The 21,309-nt window shown below is 34.8% G+C and overlaps 1 protein-coding gene across 1 annotated transcript in view; it reads left to right on the top strand.

Moving 5' to 3' along the window:
- FSIP2 (fibrous sheath interacting protein 2) overlaps positions 1-21,309 on the top strand; it is a 140,620-nt gene that overhangs the window by 105,375 nt on the left and 13,936 nt on the right. The window contains exons 17-19 of the mRNA XM_068968447.1: positions 277-9,767; positions 12,514-13,014; positions 14,547-14,647. Coding sequence (XP_068824548.1) covers positions 277-9,767; positions 12,514-13,014; positions 14,547-14,647 — 10,093 coding nt within the window. The remainder of the gene's footprint in view (positions 1-276; positions 9,768-12,513; positions 13,015-14,546; positions 14,648-21,309) is intronic.

The following is a 21,309-nucleotide window of genomic DNA, read 5'->3' as shown; positions in this document are numbered from 1 at the left end:
GCAGCAGTAGCAGTCATCTAAGCAAAACAAATACCAGCAATAGACTTAAGATATTTGAATTCTTCAGGGTTATTTTCTCAACTATATGGCTAAAATTAAGATTCCACAGGTGGGAAATAAGTATCTGAAGAAAACCCAGTATTTTTCTTGACTAGATTTTTTTTTTTTTGGTGAGGTGTTCCACAGATTAAATTCATACATAAATAATTATCAAAATACTGAATTTTCCATATGTCCCTTAATGCCTACTAAAATGGTAATGTTTTCTTTTTTAAGTTTCCAGTGAGAAGGTATCTATTGTTTCCACACTGTCAAGGAAAAAATATAAATCAAAATCGCCTCTAAGAAGCATATATAGTGATTCTTCACTTCATCAACTTTGTGAACATCTCACTGAGTCTGTCATTTGCCATTTGATGTCAAGCATTTCTGGTAGCACCACAGATATTAGAGAAAAAGAGAAAACATCGGAAAGACAAAATGCTGCATTTAACACTATTATTTCAATTGATTCTCATGTGTTTGAGAGTAGGTCAATTTCTGTTGGAGAACTTGCTCTAAGTATCTCTGAAATCATCACTGAAATCCTTTTAAATAGTGACATCATAGAGACTGACATTGCACAGCAAATGTTTTCGTTAACAAGAAAGTACACTTACTGCCCAGGAGTAGGTGCTGCTGACTTTGATGATCTCTTTCAGGACCTCTTAATAGGTGTGATTCAGGTACTGTCCAAAGAAATAGGGTTAAATCATCACCTTGAAAACAGCGGAAGAAACAGACCATTTCCCATGCTCAGAAGTAATAGTGTGCCCATTTGCAACAGAAGAAATACCATGCAAAGACAGAAAGGTTCCAGAAACTGGGGATTAGCTACTCACCAAATTGATCATATCATTCAAAAAAATAAATTAAATTATTTAGCACACAAGTTAGATAGTCTGGCTGGTAGCCTAAAAACTCATGAATCCAAAGAAATAGTCAACAGAGTTTTCAGTATTGTTTTAGATTTATTTTTACCAGATGAACAGCCAGATGAGGCTATGGATTCTGAAATAAAAGCAAGAACATTTTTCTCATCATCATATGAAGAGCAATGTAATAACATACTTGGAAATAGCTTAGGGCTCTCCCCTAAATCAGTTTTCCTTCTCAATGTTGTATGTGAGAAATTAATCAGAACACTTTTAGAGAAATGCACAAAGTCTGTCTTTCTTGATAATTGCCCTCTTTCTGAAGAGGTATCAGCAGAAGAATGTCAACTTTTAAAAGTACTTCAAAGTGTAGATGAAGAATTTGACTCTTGTAACGGAGCAATGGACTTTGAACAATTTCAAGGGGATTATATGTCAGACATTTTGGAAAATCTGGCAGAAATGGATCCGGATTTATTGTCATCAGACTCTATGCTTACTATTATTTCCCACAGCTTGGTTAAATCATTGATGGATAAACTACATCACAGTATACAATTCCCCCAAAGTCCACCTTTTGCAAACAAGTATTTGAAGTATGGAACAAGAGGAATACAGTCTATTTTTATAAAAGCAAAAAGGCCAGAATTAACAGAATTGGAAAAAGGTAGAGGCGCTTTAGGACACATGAGTTATTATGGCCATGATTTGACAGGGCCCCTGAATAATCCCAGTGTAGTTAGCTCCAAAATACAAGCACCGTTTGGCAAGAAATATTCAGTAAATTTTGCTAATGTGCCACCTCTTAAAAGACAGGGAACAAAGGATGCAAATACAATAGCCATCCATAATAAGCTGTATCTAGGAGATATGAACACAGGTGTTTATTCAGCCACATTTTTAGAGGACATAATTTCAGAACTGTTTTTTAATCTCTCTATTTCACTGTTGGGCAAAAATGAAAACATCATCGGTGCCCAGCTCAATGAAATGAATACATTATTTGTCAACAGTGTAGTGAATGAGTTTAATAAGGCAAGGGTCACTGTTTTACGGAATTCTGAAGAAAGGCTGTGTTTTCCACCAATCCATAAAGAAACTGTTAGTAGGATTGTTGACTCAGTTTATTATGGTGTTTTACAGCAATATAAATCAAAAGTGACCTGTGGTGGTAATCTGGCATGTGACAGTACTTCAATAGCAGAACAAATAACTAATAGCATATTGTTAGAGACTTTGCACTACCAACTCCCATCTTGCTTCAGGGAAAAGCTCTTACACAATTCATATTACCCTCTCAATGCTGAAATTATATTACAGAAACTTCAAAATAACCTGAGGGAATTTACTTCCAAACCTAGGTCTTTAACAGACTATAGCACCATGTTATCACAATCATTTTTAGAAGATATCATCAGAAGACTTTTATCTCAACTCATTCCTCCACCCAGTAAAGCTTCCTCTTTGGAAAACAAATATTTCATGAGTTCAGATTTTAATGAAATGTCTACCTGTATAATAAATAAGGTTATATCAGCCATTTCAAAACACAAAATTTGGTTCACTATATATGATAATCAATATCTGTGTACAGGAATAAGCCTCCAGAAGATGGTGGATTCTGTTTACAGAAATATTATGCAGACCTATGACTCTCTTATTTCAATACAGAAAAGTATACTCAGCCGAAACCCGATTTTGGTTGACCGAATAGCCAGTTTTATTATCCAAGAGATTATTGAATATCACCTTCAGCCATTTTTGTGTGGAGAAGGTTTACCTCGTCCAAAGACTCCTTCAGATGCAATATCGAATATGGTTAAACAAGTTCTCAACGAAGTCATAGAGTCACACAGACCCCAGACGCCATCAGCCCCAGGTATTTACTCTGAGACATTTGTAAGGGAAATTGTTGCCAGACTTTTATCAAAAATTTTCAGTCCAAAGCATAACACTGAAATTGAGCTGGAAAACATGACCCAAAAAATTGTAAACTCAGTAAATAACCATTTTGACAAAGCTAAAGTTCACCTTCTATGTAATGACAAAGAACAATCTTACCCCTCTGTGGATACAGATACTGTGGACGAACTGGTCACCTCAGTTTATAGAAATGCTTTAAAACAGTATGGATTAGATCCTGAGTTTGATAAAGAGTCTGAAGACAGCAGTATTTTTGTGGAAAAAATTACCAACTTAGTTGTAGCAGCTATTTCAGATTACCTTCTTCATCCACTGTTTTCTGGAAATTTGTCATCTTCATATTCTCTTTCAACAACTGACAATATTGTTCAAGACATTCTTAGTAACATCAGTGGATCTACCATACCAAGTCAGAGTTTATCTCCATATAACACCTTCCTGCCATACACATTTTTAGAAGACATGATCAGAGTACTATTATCTAGAATTTTTCCCTCTGCATATAGCATTGCTGCAAACAGAGAAATTCCAAAAGATAGATCAAAAACTAATTTCAATGAAATTGCTTCAGATATAATCAGTGATATTAGAAGGAAAATTTCCCAACATGAAATTCGATTCTCAAAAGATGAAGAAGGAACCAAATTTCTTTATTCAGAAGATGATATCCACCATCTCGTTGACTCAGTATTCAAAAATATTTTAAACTCTGAGTCTCAAGAATTAGTTGAGCCAAGTATCACAAGTAGTAGTGATGTTCTTATTGACAAGATAGCAGGTTTTATCATTAAACATGTCTGTCAACGACATCTTCAGCCATTTGTGGATGGAAAGTCATTACCTTCTTCATCATACACGTATTTGGACGATGAGAGAAGGCAGTGGTTTCATACCAGTGTTTATTCCTCAGAATTTTTGGAGGATGTGATTTCTGGGGTTTTAAGCAAAATATTCCATAGGGGGTTAGGCATTGTACAAACAAAATCAGTAAGAGATTCAGAAGATGAACTATGTGATAAAGCTGAAAAACTCATACATTTCATAACAGAGGAATTCTCAAGAGCTAAAGTTAGCATTTTAGAGAATGCAGAGGAAATTTTATATTTGCCTACAGTAAAGAGAGATGTAGTCAAAAACATTATTGACATGGTGTATAGCAAAGTTGTGCAAGAATATGAAATGGAAATAATGCCTGACAAAAATTTTCTAAATGACACAAAGGCACTGGCTGCAAAGATAACTGAAATCATCCTGGCCGAAACCTCTGATTTCCAAATTCATCCGAATCTTACAGAAAAGCTTCCATTTGGGTCACAATCCAAACTTAGTAGTGATATTTTGATAAAGAAAGTTCACCGTGACATTACTAAATCAAGATCCCAAAGACAAGCTTCGACAATATATACTACTATGTTATCACATACTCATTTGGAAAAAATTGTGTCTCAGCTTATATCTCAGATGAGTCCATTGGCCTCCAGTACAGAACACCAAGATACTTCTCAATCAAACTTAAGTAATACAGTCATAAAACTGATAAATGAAATCATGTCAATAATTTCAAAACATGCAGTATGTATTATTAAACATGGGAACGAAAAACATAGTATTATTTCAGAAAAAGATATCCAATCCATGGTTGATTCCATTTATGCTGCTCTTTCCTATTCAAGTATATACCAATTGCTTACAAAAGATAAAAAAGATATAAGTAATATACCTGTTACAAAAATAGCAAGTTTTATAATAAAAGAAATCTTTAACCATCATCTTCAGTCATTTTTATCTGGAGATAAAACTATCCTTTCAGCTGCAGTTGATCAAACTTATAAACAGAAAATATTAGATCCTAAAGAAAAAGAGTTGTCCTTCATCATGAATTCAGCTGTCTTTTTGGAAGAAGTAATTTCTGAACTTTTATGTAAACTCCTTTTTGCATTCTCACACAATGTTTTGGCTGCTGAAAACCCAGATATAGTGAAAGCCAAAGTTACTGGCATTGTTACAACATTAGTAAAATCAATTGTTTTGGAGTTCACCACATCAGAGATTTTTCTTGCAGATAGCTTTGATGCTGATATGTGTTTTTCAGAAGGATATAAAGAAATGGTTAAAAGAACAGTCAACCTTACTTATGAAAAAATATTAGATGAATATAAATCTCTGATTCAAATATATAGGGCTATGCAAAGTGACACTGCTTGTTTTGGAAGAAAAATATATAATTTCCTTTTGGAAGAAATTTATGACTACCAGGTAAAGTTATTAGTTTCAGGAGAATTAATATCTTCTTCCTATTCTTCTCCTCAAGCTGATAAAATCATCAGAAATGTACTCAATGTCATCATGAGAGATAGCCATGCCTTGCCACCATGTATTACTGTGTTGCCACATTCTCTTTTAGAAGATATGATTTACAAGCTTCTAGTGCATATCTTCCCTTCAACTGACACTGAAAGTGAACTAAAAGAGGGAGAAGTTTCAGATTATGAGTTCATGGATGCAGCATCAAAACTAACTGATGAAATCATCAAAGAAATTTCTGAACATGAGATCTGTCTTGCTACAGCAGAGGAGAATGCAGAAAGTGTGCAATTAGAAGTGATTGAAGATTTGATTAACTCTATATGTAATAATATTTTGAAAAAATCTGAATTTCAAGCTGAAGTCCAGAAAGATGCAAATAAAAATGGAGGCTCATTCCTCAGTAAAATAGCTGGTTTCATTATGAAGGAAATCATGGATCATCATCTGCAGCCATTTTTACATGGTGAAGAATCATCCTCCAATAGCTTATCTAGTTATGACCATGTCTCTGTACATACTATACCTGGTAAAAAAAAGACACAACCTTCTCTATATTCAGCTACATTTTTGGAAGATGTAATTGTTGACCTTGTTCGCAAATTTTGTTCTCTTCCAAGTATTACTGAAGAGATTAAGAAAAAAGAAAAATCAGAGCCAGATGTTGTGAGCTTAGCTATAAAATTTGCAAACTCTCTGATAGGAGAATTTAGGAAAAATGAAATTAAAGTTCTACCAAATGCTGAAGAAATGCTTTCTTTTCCCCCAATTGATAAAGAGACAGTTGATAAGATATCCGATTTTGTGTATGATCAGTTCATAGGAACCTGTGAATCTAATGATATTCAGAAGAATGGTAAAAATAACATTGTTATAGAAATGATTGCTACTTTAACCCAGAAGGCAATCTCTGCTTTCAAGATCCAACCACTTTTTTCAGGAGACTGGTCTTCTACTTTCTTTTCATTTCTAAATCCAGATAACATCACTCAAAGGGTTAAACATCTTCCACAGCAAACATCTACACAGATAAACAGATGCTTAAAAGAGAATCAACTTACTTTACCAGAAGAGTCATATAAACACACGTCTCTAACTTCAGACCAGAAAAATGTGTTGGATACTTTGGAAGTAGATAGAGGTGCAATGAGCAAAAAGAAAAGTTTGGAAACTAAGGAGACATCGATGAAAATAGGTGATATCCAAGACCCAGTGGTTACCTCTGTAACTAGTATTATGAAAAGCAATGTAGTTAACCTGTTATCAGGACCAGCTGCAGGTGTGGCAAATAAAGAGAATAAAAACAAAATAGGAATTCCAGTTCAAAAATACAATGTATCAAAAGTTATTTGTCCAACTACTAGTGTGAAAACTAAAGAAAAACAGGAGCCATATTTGAAGGGAACACTCAAAAATAATGAAACTGACAAGAAAAGAATATCAGCTTCAGATAAGGAGGGGCAAGGTAAGGAGGTACACACACAATTTCTAGTAGCTACTGATGGTGAAAGGGAAATCTTTCAACTAGATTTTAAAATAGACAATGAGAAGAAGGTTGACGAAACAAGAGAAAGTTCATTAAAAACAGGAGACCACTCCCTCCAGTTACCTTCTTTGATAGCCAAAGTGAGAAATACAGAGAACACAATCGAGAAACCTTCAGAAGCAGTTACTCAGAAGCCAAACGACAAGGACAGGAAAGACTCTTCAGCTCAAATAAACATAAAGGAAGGACAGTACTCAGATTATGAATTAGTCCAAAATGTCACTAAAAATATTTATGACAATATCTTTGGAATGTACCATTCTCAAGAATCAGCTGATTATTTAAAACAACAAAGTCTTCCAAGTCATACAGCATCACCTCTAACTCAAGCATTGCCTGTAACTCAAGAGATTGGCAAGGATTTTGCACAGTCTGTTTTAACAAAGGATTTATCCCTCTCAGCCAACAAAAATCTCCCTGCCAAAGAGGAAGAAGAAAAAGAGGATGCAAGCAAAATAGAAAAAGAGAGGAAGAAGAAGAGTGGGGGAAAAAGGGAAGATGACAGCGTGAAAGTTAAGGATATTAAAAAGGAACCAAGTAAACCAGACAGTCCCCAGTACCTACCAAAATGTGAACCTGGAGTTTTCCCTGCTAAATTTTTAGAAGATGTTATTACTGAGACGATTAACAAATTGGTCTTTTCTTCCTCACCAGAAACACAAACATATGACAGATGTCAAAATGTATGTGATGATGAAAATCAATCTGAACTCTATGACACAGCTATGAGACTTATTGATTCTCTGTTAAAGGAGTTTTCTGATGCTCAAGTTAAGGTATTTAGGCCAGATAAAGAATATCAGTTTTTTCCACCTGCAGATAAAGTGTCATCAGTTCCTAAGGAATATCCCAGGCATAAAGAATCAAATATAGATGAAGCACCATGCAACATTAAGACAATAACTGTGGATAAGAGTCATACAATGACTGAAAAACCGTCTTCAAATAAGATACTTTTTTTAGATAAAATGTCATCAATTGATAAAACATTGGTCAACAAAGTTGTCCATGCTTCTGTGTGCAATATTTTGAAGGAATATAAATCTCAAGACTCCATTTGTAAGAATATAAAGAGTAATGGGGGACAGTTAGTAAGAAGATTAACTAGTGCAATGATAAATGAAATTTTTCAACATAAGCTTAATTTGATATTGTGTGATGAGTTTCCAGCTTCGTCATGTTTGCCTCTGGAAACTAAGGATGTTGTTAAAAAGGTCCAAAAATTGGCTCAAACAGCCAACAAAGAATGTCAGACATCATCACCATATACCATCATACTGCCTCATGAATTTTTAGAGAATGTGATTTCTACTCTTTTATCTAAAATTTTCTCAACCATATCAAACATCAAAACAGAAACATATGAGGGCAGCTGGTTTACAGAACTGGATTTTCTTCAAATGAAGTTATTAAGTACAGTTATAACAGAGATCTCCAAAGATGAAAATATGATTATACAGTATGTGGAATCCTTACATCCCAGTGATGATGAAACTATTCAATTAGTGGTTCAATCACTCTATGATAATCTCTTGTCACAATTTGGGTCACAAGAGAGTATACAAAATTGTGCAGCCAGTGGATGTAGAATTCTTTCAGAAACCATAGTTGACTTAATTCGACGAGAAGTGACTGGCAATCAGTTGCAGAACTACTTTTCTGGAGAGCTAACACCATATCAGTGTGCAGAAGTTGACAATGTTGTTGAAAATATTCTTAAAGATGTAATCCAAACGGCTGACATTCCCCAGCCTCATCCATCACAGGCGTGTATTCTGCCTTATAACATAATAGAAGAAATTGCTGTAAAATTTTTATTGAAGCTTTTATCTGTGTTTCCAAAGGTCGATAAAGAAAGACCCAAATCCCTAGAAACTGAAATGCAAAAAATAACATCAAAAATATTAAATTCAATACAAGAAGTTATCTCCAAAAATAAGATTAAAGTAGTATCACCAGCAAAGGAAATACCTACTGCACTTTTAGCTAACAATGAAGCTATTGAAAAAGTAGTTAATTCTGTTTATACCAGTATTTTAAAACACTCTGGCTCACTCACTTCTATATTTAAAGATTTAATGGGTAAGAGTAATATCCTCTCTGATATAATAGGGTTTTTAATGGTGAAAGAAATTTCCAAATCTAAATTTCAACCTCAAATACAGGAAGAATTAGCAGGTCCAGAATTAGCTCTGGAAGCTGTTAAAATTATGGAAAAAGTAGTCAAAATGGTTGATAAATTTAAGTCCCAGGAAAAGTCTTCATCCAAAAAAGGTTCTATGTTAGATGCCATGTTTTTAGAGGAAGCACTGGCCTTGTTCTTGGCTAAAATAGTAAGGTTGCCAAGTGAGTCAAGCAAACATGCAAAAAACTTATCAAAGCCTGAATTAAATAAAATTGCATCTCAACTGACAAAATCTGTGACAGCTGAAATTTCAAAGAGTAATATTAGTCTTGTTGCTACTGATTCTGAAGGATACTTTCTAAATCCAGAAAGTATAGAAATGGTTTCTCAGGTTATTGATTCTATTTATAGCAATGTACTACAACAATCTGGAAGCCAAAAGGATCTTTATCATGATATGAAAAGTACAAACAGAGTTTTCCCTAAAAAAGTGGCTAATTTAATTGTTAATGAAGTTTCCAATTTTCCCTTCGATTCAGCTAGTCCAAAGAATTCAAATGCTTGTTTCTTTGGAGATCTAGACATTAACAGAATTGTTGAAAAGGCACAAGAGCATGCTGTTAACATGATTCCTGACTTAGATAAAAAAGCAACTAAAGATTCAATTGTAGAGGACTTTGCAATTAAAATAATTCCACATGTTGGGAATAAACCCCTCAAAATAGATCCAAACATTATCTCAGAACACTTAGCAGTACTTTCTATAAAAACTCAACCCCTTGAGAAACTTCAGACAGAATGTTTAAAGAATACTGGACATAACATAGCAGAACTGAGAAGAGCATCAATAAGTGGAAGAAGTTATCCCTCAAACACATTTACTATAAGAGAGTTGAAGAGAGAAAGACGGGCCTCATTGAATAAGATAGGACGACTAGACATAAAGCCCTTTGAGGTAAGTATAAGAAGAATAGCACACACAAAAAAAGTGAGAAATGGTTGTTCTGTTCTGTTCCTCAAATAGTTATATGAGAATGTGTTTTTGTTGTTGTTATTGTCCAACCCAATAGGAAAATTGGTGGCACAAGTTTATCTGTATAGTTATATGACTTACTGGGACTTGCCATTCCAGCTCTGAGGCTCATTCTAAAAGTCTCAGGCTAGTTTTCCTAAGACAATCAATTTAAACTTTAAATAATAATAATAATAATGAGAATACAGGGATATACCCTTGACTGGCCTTCCCAGGTGGCTCAGAGGATAAAGAATCTGCCTCCAGTTCAGGAGATCAGGTTTCAATCCCTGGGTCAGGAAAATCCCCTAGAGAAGGGCATGGCAACCCAACCCAATATTCTTGCCTGAAGAATTCTATGAACAGAGGAGCCTGGCAGGGTATAGTCTGTGGGGTCACAAAGAGTTGGACACGACTGAGCAGCTCTCATACAAACACATACACACACACACACACACACACACTTGACAGCAGAATTGTGCTGACTGAAATAATAATAAAACTATCTAAAATAGATTTCTCAAATATAAAGCTCTACAGCAGTAATACTAATCTTTTTACTTTTAGCAACATTTGTCAACACACATCAGAATACAACCTTTTAGATTATACTAGTTTCTTACTATTTCACTTTAATAGTCTTCCTCAGGTTCTTCTATAATCTCAAGAAGTGTTAAGTTTCTTCTTATCCTTCTAGATTTAGCTGCTTTAATGTTTCCATATTTATGAATCTGTTTCCTCTTGTTTTAGTCCCTAATTCTGCTCTGCAGTTCCATATTTAGGCCCCAAATATATTAAACTAGTGGAGACTTTAAAATGCAAAAATGATGTCCTTGTTACAAGGAAACTGTACCACTGAGGACAAAGGGTGGTCTGGCCAATGGAATTACACTAATCTACACATTTTTATCAGAGCCCCTTGTACTGATCGTGTTCTCTCATAAGAGGACAGAGTGTGCTTAGGGTATAATTTATGTTTGGACAATAAGCCAAGTTTTATAGAACTGTTCTCCTTGGAGCAGGCACTTGAAGTAAATTTTCTCCAGCACTGTCCTGCAACCCATTGAACTAGGTATCAGGGCTGTTAAATATGTTAATTGGCACTTATGTTTTCATACCCAAGTACTGAAATTATTATGGGAAGACATACTAATTTAATCTTTGCTTTAACTTTTTTGAACCAGATGACAGTCTTTTCAAGATCTAAAAGTTATTCCTTACATGGATTCTCATCATTTTCATTAGCATATTTTTGGTAGTCTTCATTCATATATATATGTAACCCCTTAGGAGTAAAATTTGTGTTAAAAGACATAGAATAACATTGCTCAAAGGTAGTTTTTAATTACATGTAAAATTGTCCATCACAAATCTCACTCTTGGTTATCATTCTCTTTCATTAAGTCATTTATAGACCACAGAAAGCAGGAAGATAATATTTAAATGAAAATAATGGCCATTTTTCTCTTAAGGGGGAGAAAATTCATCCAAAAAATGAAGCACAAATGAAGCAGACCTAGACAATTCTGATAAGACATGATTTGAACCAGTCTGGGTATCAATGTTATCAATCTCCTGCACAGGGACAAAAAGACTAAAGAATAGTAGATCAGAGCAGAGAATCTAGGTATTTGTTGGCTGTACCCCAGGGCTTTATTTCCTTTTTGAGATACCATAAATTCCTAACACACTAGGCATGTACATATTAAAACTATATATAGTAACAAAGCCAGATAGAATGATTTTGGATTTTCTAAACCACTGCCTGCCCTGCCCCCCTACACCTCGCCAATAATACAGAAAATCAAAACTGATTGTGTTTTAAGTTCTTAAGGAGACTGTTTGTATATTTATTTCCATAGAAAATATTCTTTTCTGGTACTAATATTTTAAAAATTGGCTTGCAGTGTTCCAAAGGAATGTTGAGGTCTAGGATTAGGAACAATTTGGAGGTTCTGTGGCATCATCAAAGGCTACTGAAATGGGGATGTTATATTACTCAATTATAATTGTCTTTTCTTTAGACATTTAGATCTGTCTTTAGACATTGAAAATGAAAGGTGAGATTTGCCTAGGGAGGTGAGGGAAAAATGAAGACTTATGTTTTGAAGATTCTTTTGGAAAATATACCCAAAGAATCAAGAGTGGAATGATAGAGATTAAAGAGTCAGAGACCTTCACAATCTTGGTCCTTCATCATTTTTAAAAATCAAGAGCAGATAATACACTGCTTTTCTATTGAAAATATGTACATTTCAGTTTATCTTTGATGACCTATCTACAGTTCTAGAAAAATATATCATCATGTCTACTTTTCTCACAAACTTCCAAAGTAAAAGAATAAAAAATATATATACATGATGCAACAAGATACAAAGTTTAAGCAAAAAAAAGCAAAAGAAGAACCTGTGTTAGTCCTTCATTAAACTCTGGAGTAAATTATGGTAGATTAATAAAATGGTATGATAAATTACATACAATCCCTGAATGTAAAAGAAATGATACTAACAAATATTTCTTACAATTTTCATGTTTCTTTTTTAAAATATTGCTAATGTAAACATAGCATCTGAAGATATTATTTTACCCTAAAACGAGAAATCATACTGAAATAGCTCTTTTATAACAGAATCACAGGAAAAGTGATTGAGGCATTTGTTTCTGATATTCATTATACCTTGAATTCTAGGCTGTTTGCAGAAATTCATTTCAGAATATAAGAAAGCCTGATATCACCAAAGTGGAGCTTTTAAAAGATGTTCAGAACAAAAAAGAACTTATCCTCCGGTTAGTAGCTCATGATATTGAACAGGAAATCTCAGAAAGTAACATAGAAGAGGAACTAACTTCATCTGATGAAGATGAAGTTGTTTTAAGAGAGATTGTACAAGAACACTCAGGAGAAAATATTGAAGATCAAGTGAAAGATTCCACAAAGCCAGTAGAAAGCAAAGTCGTTTCTCCCAAGCCAACACAAAGCACAAGCAGTCTGAAAAAGTTTTTTTCACTAAGTAAATGTTGTCAGCCCACATCCAATGCAAATGTTGAAAATACTGGAACAATGTCAAATCATGTAATAGAAGCTAAGAAGGGACAAATTAAAAGAATTATTGCTGAACTTGACATGTCCCCCTGCTCAGGAACCTTCACTGAAACAGATTCTACTTGGGAGGAAAAGTCACAGAGTAAGGTGAGTGAGAAACATGACTCTCAATAACCAGATGTTTGTGGAAAGAGTAGAGGTCTTCAGAGATTCTGTCCAAGAATGCACCTTAATTGAGTAGAAAAGAATACTAAAATGATTCCAGAGAGTCTCTTCCTAAGTCTGGCAACATTTACAGTATGCAAGAAATGCATACAGTATGCAAGAAAAATTTACAATATGAAAGAAACTTTTCTTAAAATTTTACAACATGCATAGAACACAATTGAAGTAAAGCAGATAATGGAAAGAGACATAGAATAATTAGAAAGCCAAGGATGACAGAAAAGGAAGCTACTTAAGAGAAGTGAAAGTTAATTATTTACATATTTTAGAAGATTTCATCCCTTTTATATTTTGACTGGTAAATACATTTTCAACAAGTAGGGTAGGACCAGAAGATGGCAAGGTAGAAGGTAATTAAAAAAAAAAAAAACCTTCAGATTGTCTGGCCTTCAATCACAACTCTATCTTTAATAGCTATGCATCTTTGGGGCAAGTTACATAGCATTTTTTTTTTTAACACGTTGCTTAACCAACTTGCGCAAAGTTAACAAGTTAATAAAAATATTTTAAATATCACCCTTGCAATCAGCCCATAAACTCCTCTATATTCATGGAGAACAACTTTCATCCCTAGTACCTAGTGCCTCACATAAGATAATGGTTTGGACTTCAGTGACTCTTTGGGTGGTCCCTGTTCAAAAATGTATACCAAAGTACGTTTTTGAAAAGTATATATGATTTAGGGTTTCCTGGTGGGATAATCCTATTGATTATATATTTGACATGATTCCCAAGTTAACACAAAAGCTGAGATATACCAGAAACAACAGATACAACTCTGTTCAGTTCAAAAGCTTCCCAGGTAAATCATCTTAACACATACTTTGAACTATTTGCTGGGAATCTATGTGATTACATGACTAAATGCAGTCTGCAGAATAGTTTTCTTGAGCCACATATTCAGAAGAACTGACTTCATAGATAACTGAAGAATTAACATTAACAAAAGTAAAAATAGATTGTATAAACAATAATCCCAGTAATAGTAGTCTATTTTTTCAAGATTATAACAGACACAACACTAAACATATTCTTATAAAAGTTATGGCCTTAAAATCACACATGACTTCCCAACAAACCAGATCAGAGTACAGGTTCACATGATTGAGTTGACAAGCTTCTGAACTGCCAGAGTTATATCTCTGTTCTTTTTGAACTAAGTTTCCATAAAATACCTGTAAAGTACAGAACTGGAAAACCATATACATCCAACTTTGTGCTATGTTTATCTTTAGCATTTACTCAAACTTCAATGTTATTGTCTAGAACCTTTCACTAGCCATTTCCTAAAAACTATATTGGAAAAATACATTTTAATTAGAACTATAGGTTCCATCCATTTTTAAGTAATCTCTGAAACTTTTTCTAATTATAGTATATGTTAAGAGGGGAGAATATGCCAAGTATATGGTAAAATGCTTATCAAATGTAACGCATAGCTTGCACTTTTCCAGAAAGAAGAAAAAATTCCTACTACTGAGCCACCACATTACTTCATACACAGAATTATGAGTTCATCTTCATACAACCAAGAAGATCTGATTTCATATGCCAGGTATATGAAATTAAAGCAATATAAAATAGCAATCTGAGATCAGGGTAATGCTTCTGGGAAGAATGAAGTCCCTGGTAAAACTTGATAGGGCAAGTATTCAACCCTGTAACTTCTTTCACTCCTTATCCTTTCCTCCCCTACCTCTCAGTGTGCTTCTCTAAGGCCTTTTCATTCTCTCTGATGCCCCATTCCTAGTTACCTGCCCTCTACATTCTTCCTAGTCTAACAGTGTCTTGAATTAAGAATTTGCTACTATGTTATGGCTTTTGTTTTGTTTTTTAATCTGGAAGATGGTTCAGATACGAATGCAACCCAGTGCCTTTCAGCCCAAAGAGTTCCTACTCAACTCTCTTTAAGTAATTCAATGTTCCAGTATGTATGAATCCAAATAAGAGAGGGAACAGTGTAAGCTGGAGCATTCAGAGATGAATTCTAGAAGACAATGTAGTTTGATGTGGGTCTGTATAGATAGACAGCATTTACATGAGAAGGCAACCCAAGTTTGGATGATTATTGGAGCAGTCTGAACTGTGTAGCTGTGAGATCAGATTGCCAACATTTATTGAACCATAGAGAAAGCAAGGGAATTCCAGAAAAAACATCTACCTCTGTTTTGACTACACTAAAGCCTTTGACTGTGTGGATCATAACAAGCTGTGGAAAACTCTTAAAGAGATGGGAATACCAGACCATTTTACCTATGTCATGAGAAACCTGTATGTGAGTCAAGAAGCAACAGTGAGAGCCCTGTATGAAACAACTGATTGGTTCAGGACTGAGAAAGGAGTACAACAGGGCTATCTGTTGTCACCCTGCTTATTAACTTTTATGCTGAGCACATCATGAGAAATGCCAGGCTGGATGAGTTACACGCTGGAATCAAGATAGGTGGGAGAAACATCAACAACCTCAGATACACAGATGATTCCACTCTAATGGCAGAAAGCAAGGAGGAACTAAAGAACCTCTTGATGAAGATGAAAGAAGAAAGTGAAAGAGTCACCTCAAAACTAAATATTAAAAAACTAAGATCATGGCATTGAGCCCCATTATTTTATGGCAAATAGAAGGGGGAAATGTGGAAGCAGTGACAGATTTACTCTTCTTGGGCTCTCAAATAACTGTGGATGGTTACTGCAGCCATGAAATCAGAAGATGATTGCTTCTCAGCAGGAAAGCTTTGACAAACATAGACAGTGTGTTGAAAAGCAGAGACATTGCTCTGCCGACAAAGGTCTATATAGTCAAGGCTATGGTCTTCCCAGTGGTCCCATAAGGTTGTGAGAACTGAACCGTAAAGAAGGCAGAGTGCCAAAAAATTGATGCCTTCAAACTGTGGTGCTGGAGATGACTCCTGAGAGTCCCTTGTACAGCAAGTTGATCAAACTAGTTGATCTTAAAGGAAATCAACCCTGAGTACTAATTGAAAGAACTGATGCTGAAGCTGAAGCTCCAGTATTTTGGTCACCTGATGTAAAGAGCCAATACTTTGGAAAATCCCTGATGCTGGGAAATACCGAGGGCAGAAGAAGAGAGTGTCAGACAATGAGATGGCTGGATGGCATTACTGATGCAATGGACATGAACTTGGGCAAACTCCAAGAGATGGTAGGGGACAGGGAGGTCTGACGTGCTGCAGTCCATTGGGTTGCAAAGAATCAGAAACATCTGGGTGACTGAACAACAGCAACAGACTTGAAATCTAATTAGATTTCTAATCTAATTATATCTAGAATAGAAGTTGCCTAAAATTATTCTCAAGTTTATAAGAGTATTCATAACCTAGAAATGGAAGTATTTCTATTGTAGGAGAAGCAATAGATATAAATAGAAAAATCTACCTGGTTATAATTTTTCCCCACACAGCATAATGCAATTCTTTTTGACATACTATTTTGGGACATTTGTTCCTGGCCAAATTATTGCCTCTTGTTCCTAAATAATGATTGATTGTATTAACAGACAAATTAGTAATGCAGGTACCCCTCTATTATTTATATCAATGAAGACAGAGGGCACAGATAATGCCAACTAAAAGTCAATTTAGAGCAAGGTAGCAGGCCAAGAAAATGCAAACCCTTATTTTCTTGTAGAAACAAAAATAACTATAGACTGATAAAACAACTTTACAAGAGCTCTAGAAACCGATCAAATAACAGCATCAACAAAGGGAATGCCCAAAGAAAGGCCACATTCAAAGTGGCAGGAAGTTCCACAGACTTTTCTTATCTTTGCCCAACCCCCTTCTGCAACATGATGTGGCATAGCTGGGAAGAAATGGCCCAATTCTCATTTTTTTTCTCTTGGAGTAGAAAGAGCAGATTGGAACTTATTTGCAATGTTCGGATCTGTGGACTACCTGAGAGACTATTTCTGTCTCACCTGAAGAAGCACAGATTGGGAATGATGGCATAGTTTGGATCTAAGCCTGGAAGCCTCAGAAGTCAGTAGATGGATGCCACGGTGCATGGAAATCACAAGGGACTACAGATGCACAGACACCTGAAGGCAAGAGATTACAGATGCAGGAAAACAACAGAATAGCTAAGGCCCTGAGAAGAAACCTTGGATATGCAGATGATCACCCTTATGGCAGAAAGTGAAGAGGAACTAAAGAGCATCTTGATGAAAGTGAAAGAGGAGAGTGAACAAGCTGGCTTAAAACTTAACATTCAGAAAACTAAGATCATGGCACCCGGTCCCATTACTTCATGGCAGATAGATGGGGAAACAATGGAAACAGTGACAGACTTTATTTTCTTGGGCTCCAAAATCACTGCAGATGGTGACTGCAGCCATGAAATTAAAAGACTCTTGCTCCTTGGAAGGAAAGTTACGACCAACCTAGACAGCATATTAAAAAGCAGAGACATTGCTTTGCCGACAAAAGTCCGTCTAGTCAAAGCAATGGTTTTTCCAGTAGTCATGTATGGATGTGAGAGTTGTACTATAAAGAAAGCTGAGTACAGAAGAATTGATGCTTTTGAACTGTGATGTTGGAGACAACTCTCAAGAGCCCCTTGGACTGCAAGGAGATCAAGCCAGTCAGTCATAAAGAAATCAGTCCTGAACATTCATTGGAAGGACTGATGCTGAAGGTGAAAGTCCAATAATTTGGCCACCTGAAGCAAAGAACTGACTCATTGGAAAGGACCCTGATGCTGGGAAAGAGTGAGGGCAGGAGGAGAAGGGAATGACAGAGGATGAGCTGGTTGGATGGCATCACCGAGCTGATGGACATGATTTTGAGTATGCTCCAGGAGTTGGTGATGGACAGAGAGGCTGCAGTCCATGGGGTCACAAAGAGTCAGACACGACTGAGTGACTGAACTAAACTGAGAAGAAATATGATTATACTCTTAGGAAACAAAATATTTAACAGCAGGTTGGGAAAAGTGAAGAAGGAAAAGCAAAAGTACATACATAGGCCCAGAAGGACATAGTCCCAGAAGGACATAGGCCCAGAACAAGATGAACACCTGAAGGCTTTACCTCTGTCTGTTCCCAAGGTTTCCCATTCTGTTAGTTAGTGAAGGGTTTCTACACCAATCTTCAAAAGCTGGAAGAGATAACTGTTTCTTTAAATGCTAAAATTCCATCATAAGATCACAATGTATATTAAGAAACAAGAAAAGTTGGCACATTTTTAAGAAACCAAATAAATCCTCATAAAATGTCCATGGAGAAGCACACCAAATGGACATATATGACAAAGAGTTTAAAATAACTGAAACACAAGGAACCAAAGGAAGTCAAAGGAAAAGTATATTAAAAAAATCATGCAAATGAAAATTAAGAGATTAAAACCTGGAAAAAGGAACTGGTCAGAACTAACAAATTCTGTAACTGAAAAATATAGCAACTAAATTGTAAGATCCACTAGACGGGCTCAAAAGCAGTCACAATCAAGCAGAAGAAATAATCAGTGAATTTGAACACAAGTCACTTGAAATTATTGAGTCTGACAAGTAAAAACAAGAGGCTGAAAAAAGGAGTGAACAGATTCTATGGAACTTCAGGGATATCATCAAGTATACCAATACACACACACCCACACACACACTATGGTCAGTTCCAGAGAAAACAGAGAAAAGGGGAAGGAGGATTATTTTAGGAAATATGGCTAAAACCTCCTCAAATTTGAAAAAGCATGAATATACAAATAATAAATTCAGTGAATTTTAAGTAACATAAGTGTACAGAGACTACCTGAAACATAATCACAACCATCAAAAGACATAGACAAAAGAGAATCTTCAGGTGGCACCATAGGAATTGCTTGTACATGAGATCTCCATAGATCTTAATCTGTTCCCTGTTCACTGTCAGTAAAACTTTTAGAGGAAACCTTGCAGGATGGAAGGCTGTAGATTATATATTTAAAGGGCTAAAAGAGAAAGCTGTCATGTGACAACTCTATTACCAGTAAAAAAAAATACCCTTGAAAATGAAAGAGAAATCAGAACATTCGAAAATAGAAAATGAAATGCAAGAAATGTTAACACAAGTTCTTCAAATTGAAACTAAAGGATGTTGGATGATAACTCAAAGCCGTATGAAAATTTGAAATTCTCTAGTAAAGTTAAATATATGGACAAATGTAAAAATCATTATTATAATAATTTTAGGTGGATTCTTTACTATCTGAGCCACCAGGGAAACCCAAAGACTAAATGGAATTTATATAAAGCCATAATTTGGGACAGCAGTAACAAAAGAATGGCGCTTGATCTATCAAGGAGTAGAGTTTTTGTATGCAGCTGAGGTTAAATTGATATCAGCTTAATTATCATAACTTTAAGATATTGTATGTACTCTCCATGTTAACAAAGAAAATAACTATAAAATATACATGAAAGGAAACAAAAAGGAAATCAAAATGTGTCTCTGTAAAACCTCAACTAATAGGAAGGAAGTCAGCAGTGGAGCAAATGAGGGATTTCATTCTTTAACATAATAAAGGTAGTATCTGACAAACCTACAGCTAACATTATATATAACCATAAAAAGCTGAAAGCATTTCCTTTAAGATCAGAAAGAAGACAAGGATGTCTACTCTGTCCAGTTTTATTCAACAATAGTTGATACTCTCATCACTTCTATTCAATATATTACCAGAAGTCCTAGCCAAAACAATTAGGCAAGAAATAAAAGGTATCTAAATTGGAAGAGAATTAAAATGAGCTCTGCTCATAGATGGTATTATCTTATATGTATAAAATCAAATGATGCCATACCAAAAAAAAAAAAATTACTCTTAAAAGAAATATATGAGTTAATCAAAGTTGGTAGATATAGAATTAACCCAGAAGATAACCATTACATTTCTATACTCCAATGAAAACTGAAAAACCTACCTGGAGGAAATTTAAAAAGACACAAATTAATGGAAATATTATGTTAAGATTTTAATAATACTCAAAGGATTGTGCAGATTAAATGGAATCCTTATAAAAATTCTGACTTTTTGCAGAAAAAGAAAAAATACATTTGAATATTTATATGGTATCTCAAAGAACTTCCAGTAGCCGAAACAATCCTGAAAAGAAAGAACAAACTTGGACTCCTGATTACAAAACTTATTGTAGAATCATGGTAATCAAAGCAATGTGGTGCTGACATAAAGACAGATATGTAGACCAATGGAATAAAATAAATAACACAGAACAGATCTTTAATATATCAAAAACTTTTTTATAAGCATCCCAAGACCATTAAATGGAGAAAAAGTCTTTTCAACAGATGGCATTGGGAAAACTAGATAACCACACACAAAAATAAACTTAGACCTTTACCTTATACTATATAGAAAAACTAATTCAAAATGGGTCAAAGACGCCTAAGTAAACTATAGAATTCTTGTAAGAAAACATAGAGGGAAAGCCCATGACATTGGATTTAGCAATAATTTCTTGGATATGATACTAAAAGTACAAGCAGTAAGAAAAAAAAATGAGATAAGTTTGACTGTATCAAAATTAGAAATTTTTTTGTGCTTCAAAGGAGAGTAAAAAGTCAGCACATAGAATGGGAGAATATAATTACAAGTCATATATCTGATAAGGAAGTACTATCCAGAATATATAAAGAACTCCTATAACTCAACAAAAACAAAAAACAACCTGATTTAAAAATTAGGCAAAGGGCAGCTTGAATAGATACTTCCTCAAAGAGGATATATAAATGGACAATAAGCTTGTAAAAAGATCCTCAACATCACTGATCATTAGGGAAATGCAAATCAAAACCACAATGAGATGCTATTTCACACCCATGAGGATAGCTATAATCAAAAACATTTTTTTTTTCATAAAATAACATGTTGGCAAGAATGTGAAGAAATCAGAACCCTCACACAATGCACTGGACATTTGAAATGGTACAGGCACTATTGAAAACAGTATGAGAGTTTGTGAAAAAAAAAAAAAATTAAACACAAAGTTACCATATGAACCAGCAAAATATGGACTCAAACAAATATTTTTATATTTCTATTCATAGTATCATTATACACAATAACCAAATCTTGGAAGCCACACAAGAGTCCACTGATGGGTGAATGGATCAGCAAAATATGGTACATAATTGCAACAGAATATTTTTCAGTTTTAGAAGGGAAGGGCATCCTGACAAGGACATGTTACCTTGAAGACATTATGCTA

The sequence above is a fragment of the Capricornis sumatraensis genome, chromosome 3 (assembly GCF_032405125.1).
Source record: "Capricornis sumatraensis isolate serow.1 chromosome 3, serow.2, whole genome shotgun sequence".
Lineage (NCBI taxonomy): Eukaryota > Metazoa > Chordata > Mammalia > Artiodactyla > Bovidae > Capricornis > Capricornis sumatraensis.
The sequence above is the reverse complement of the archived record's forward strand: the minus strand, read 5'-3'. Positions and strand labels throughout refer to the sequence as shown.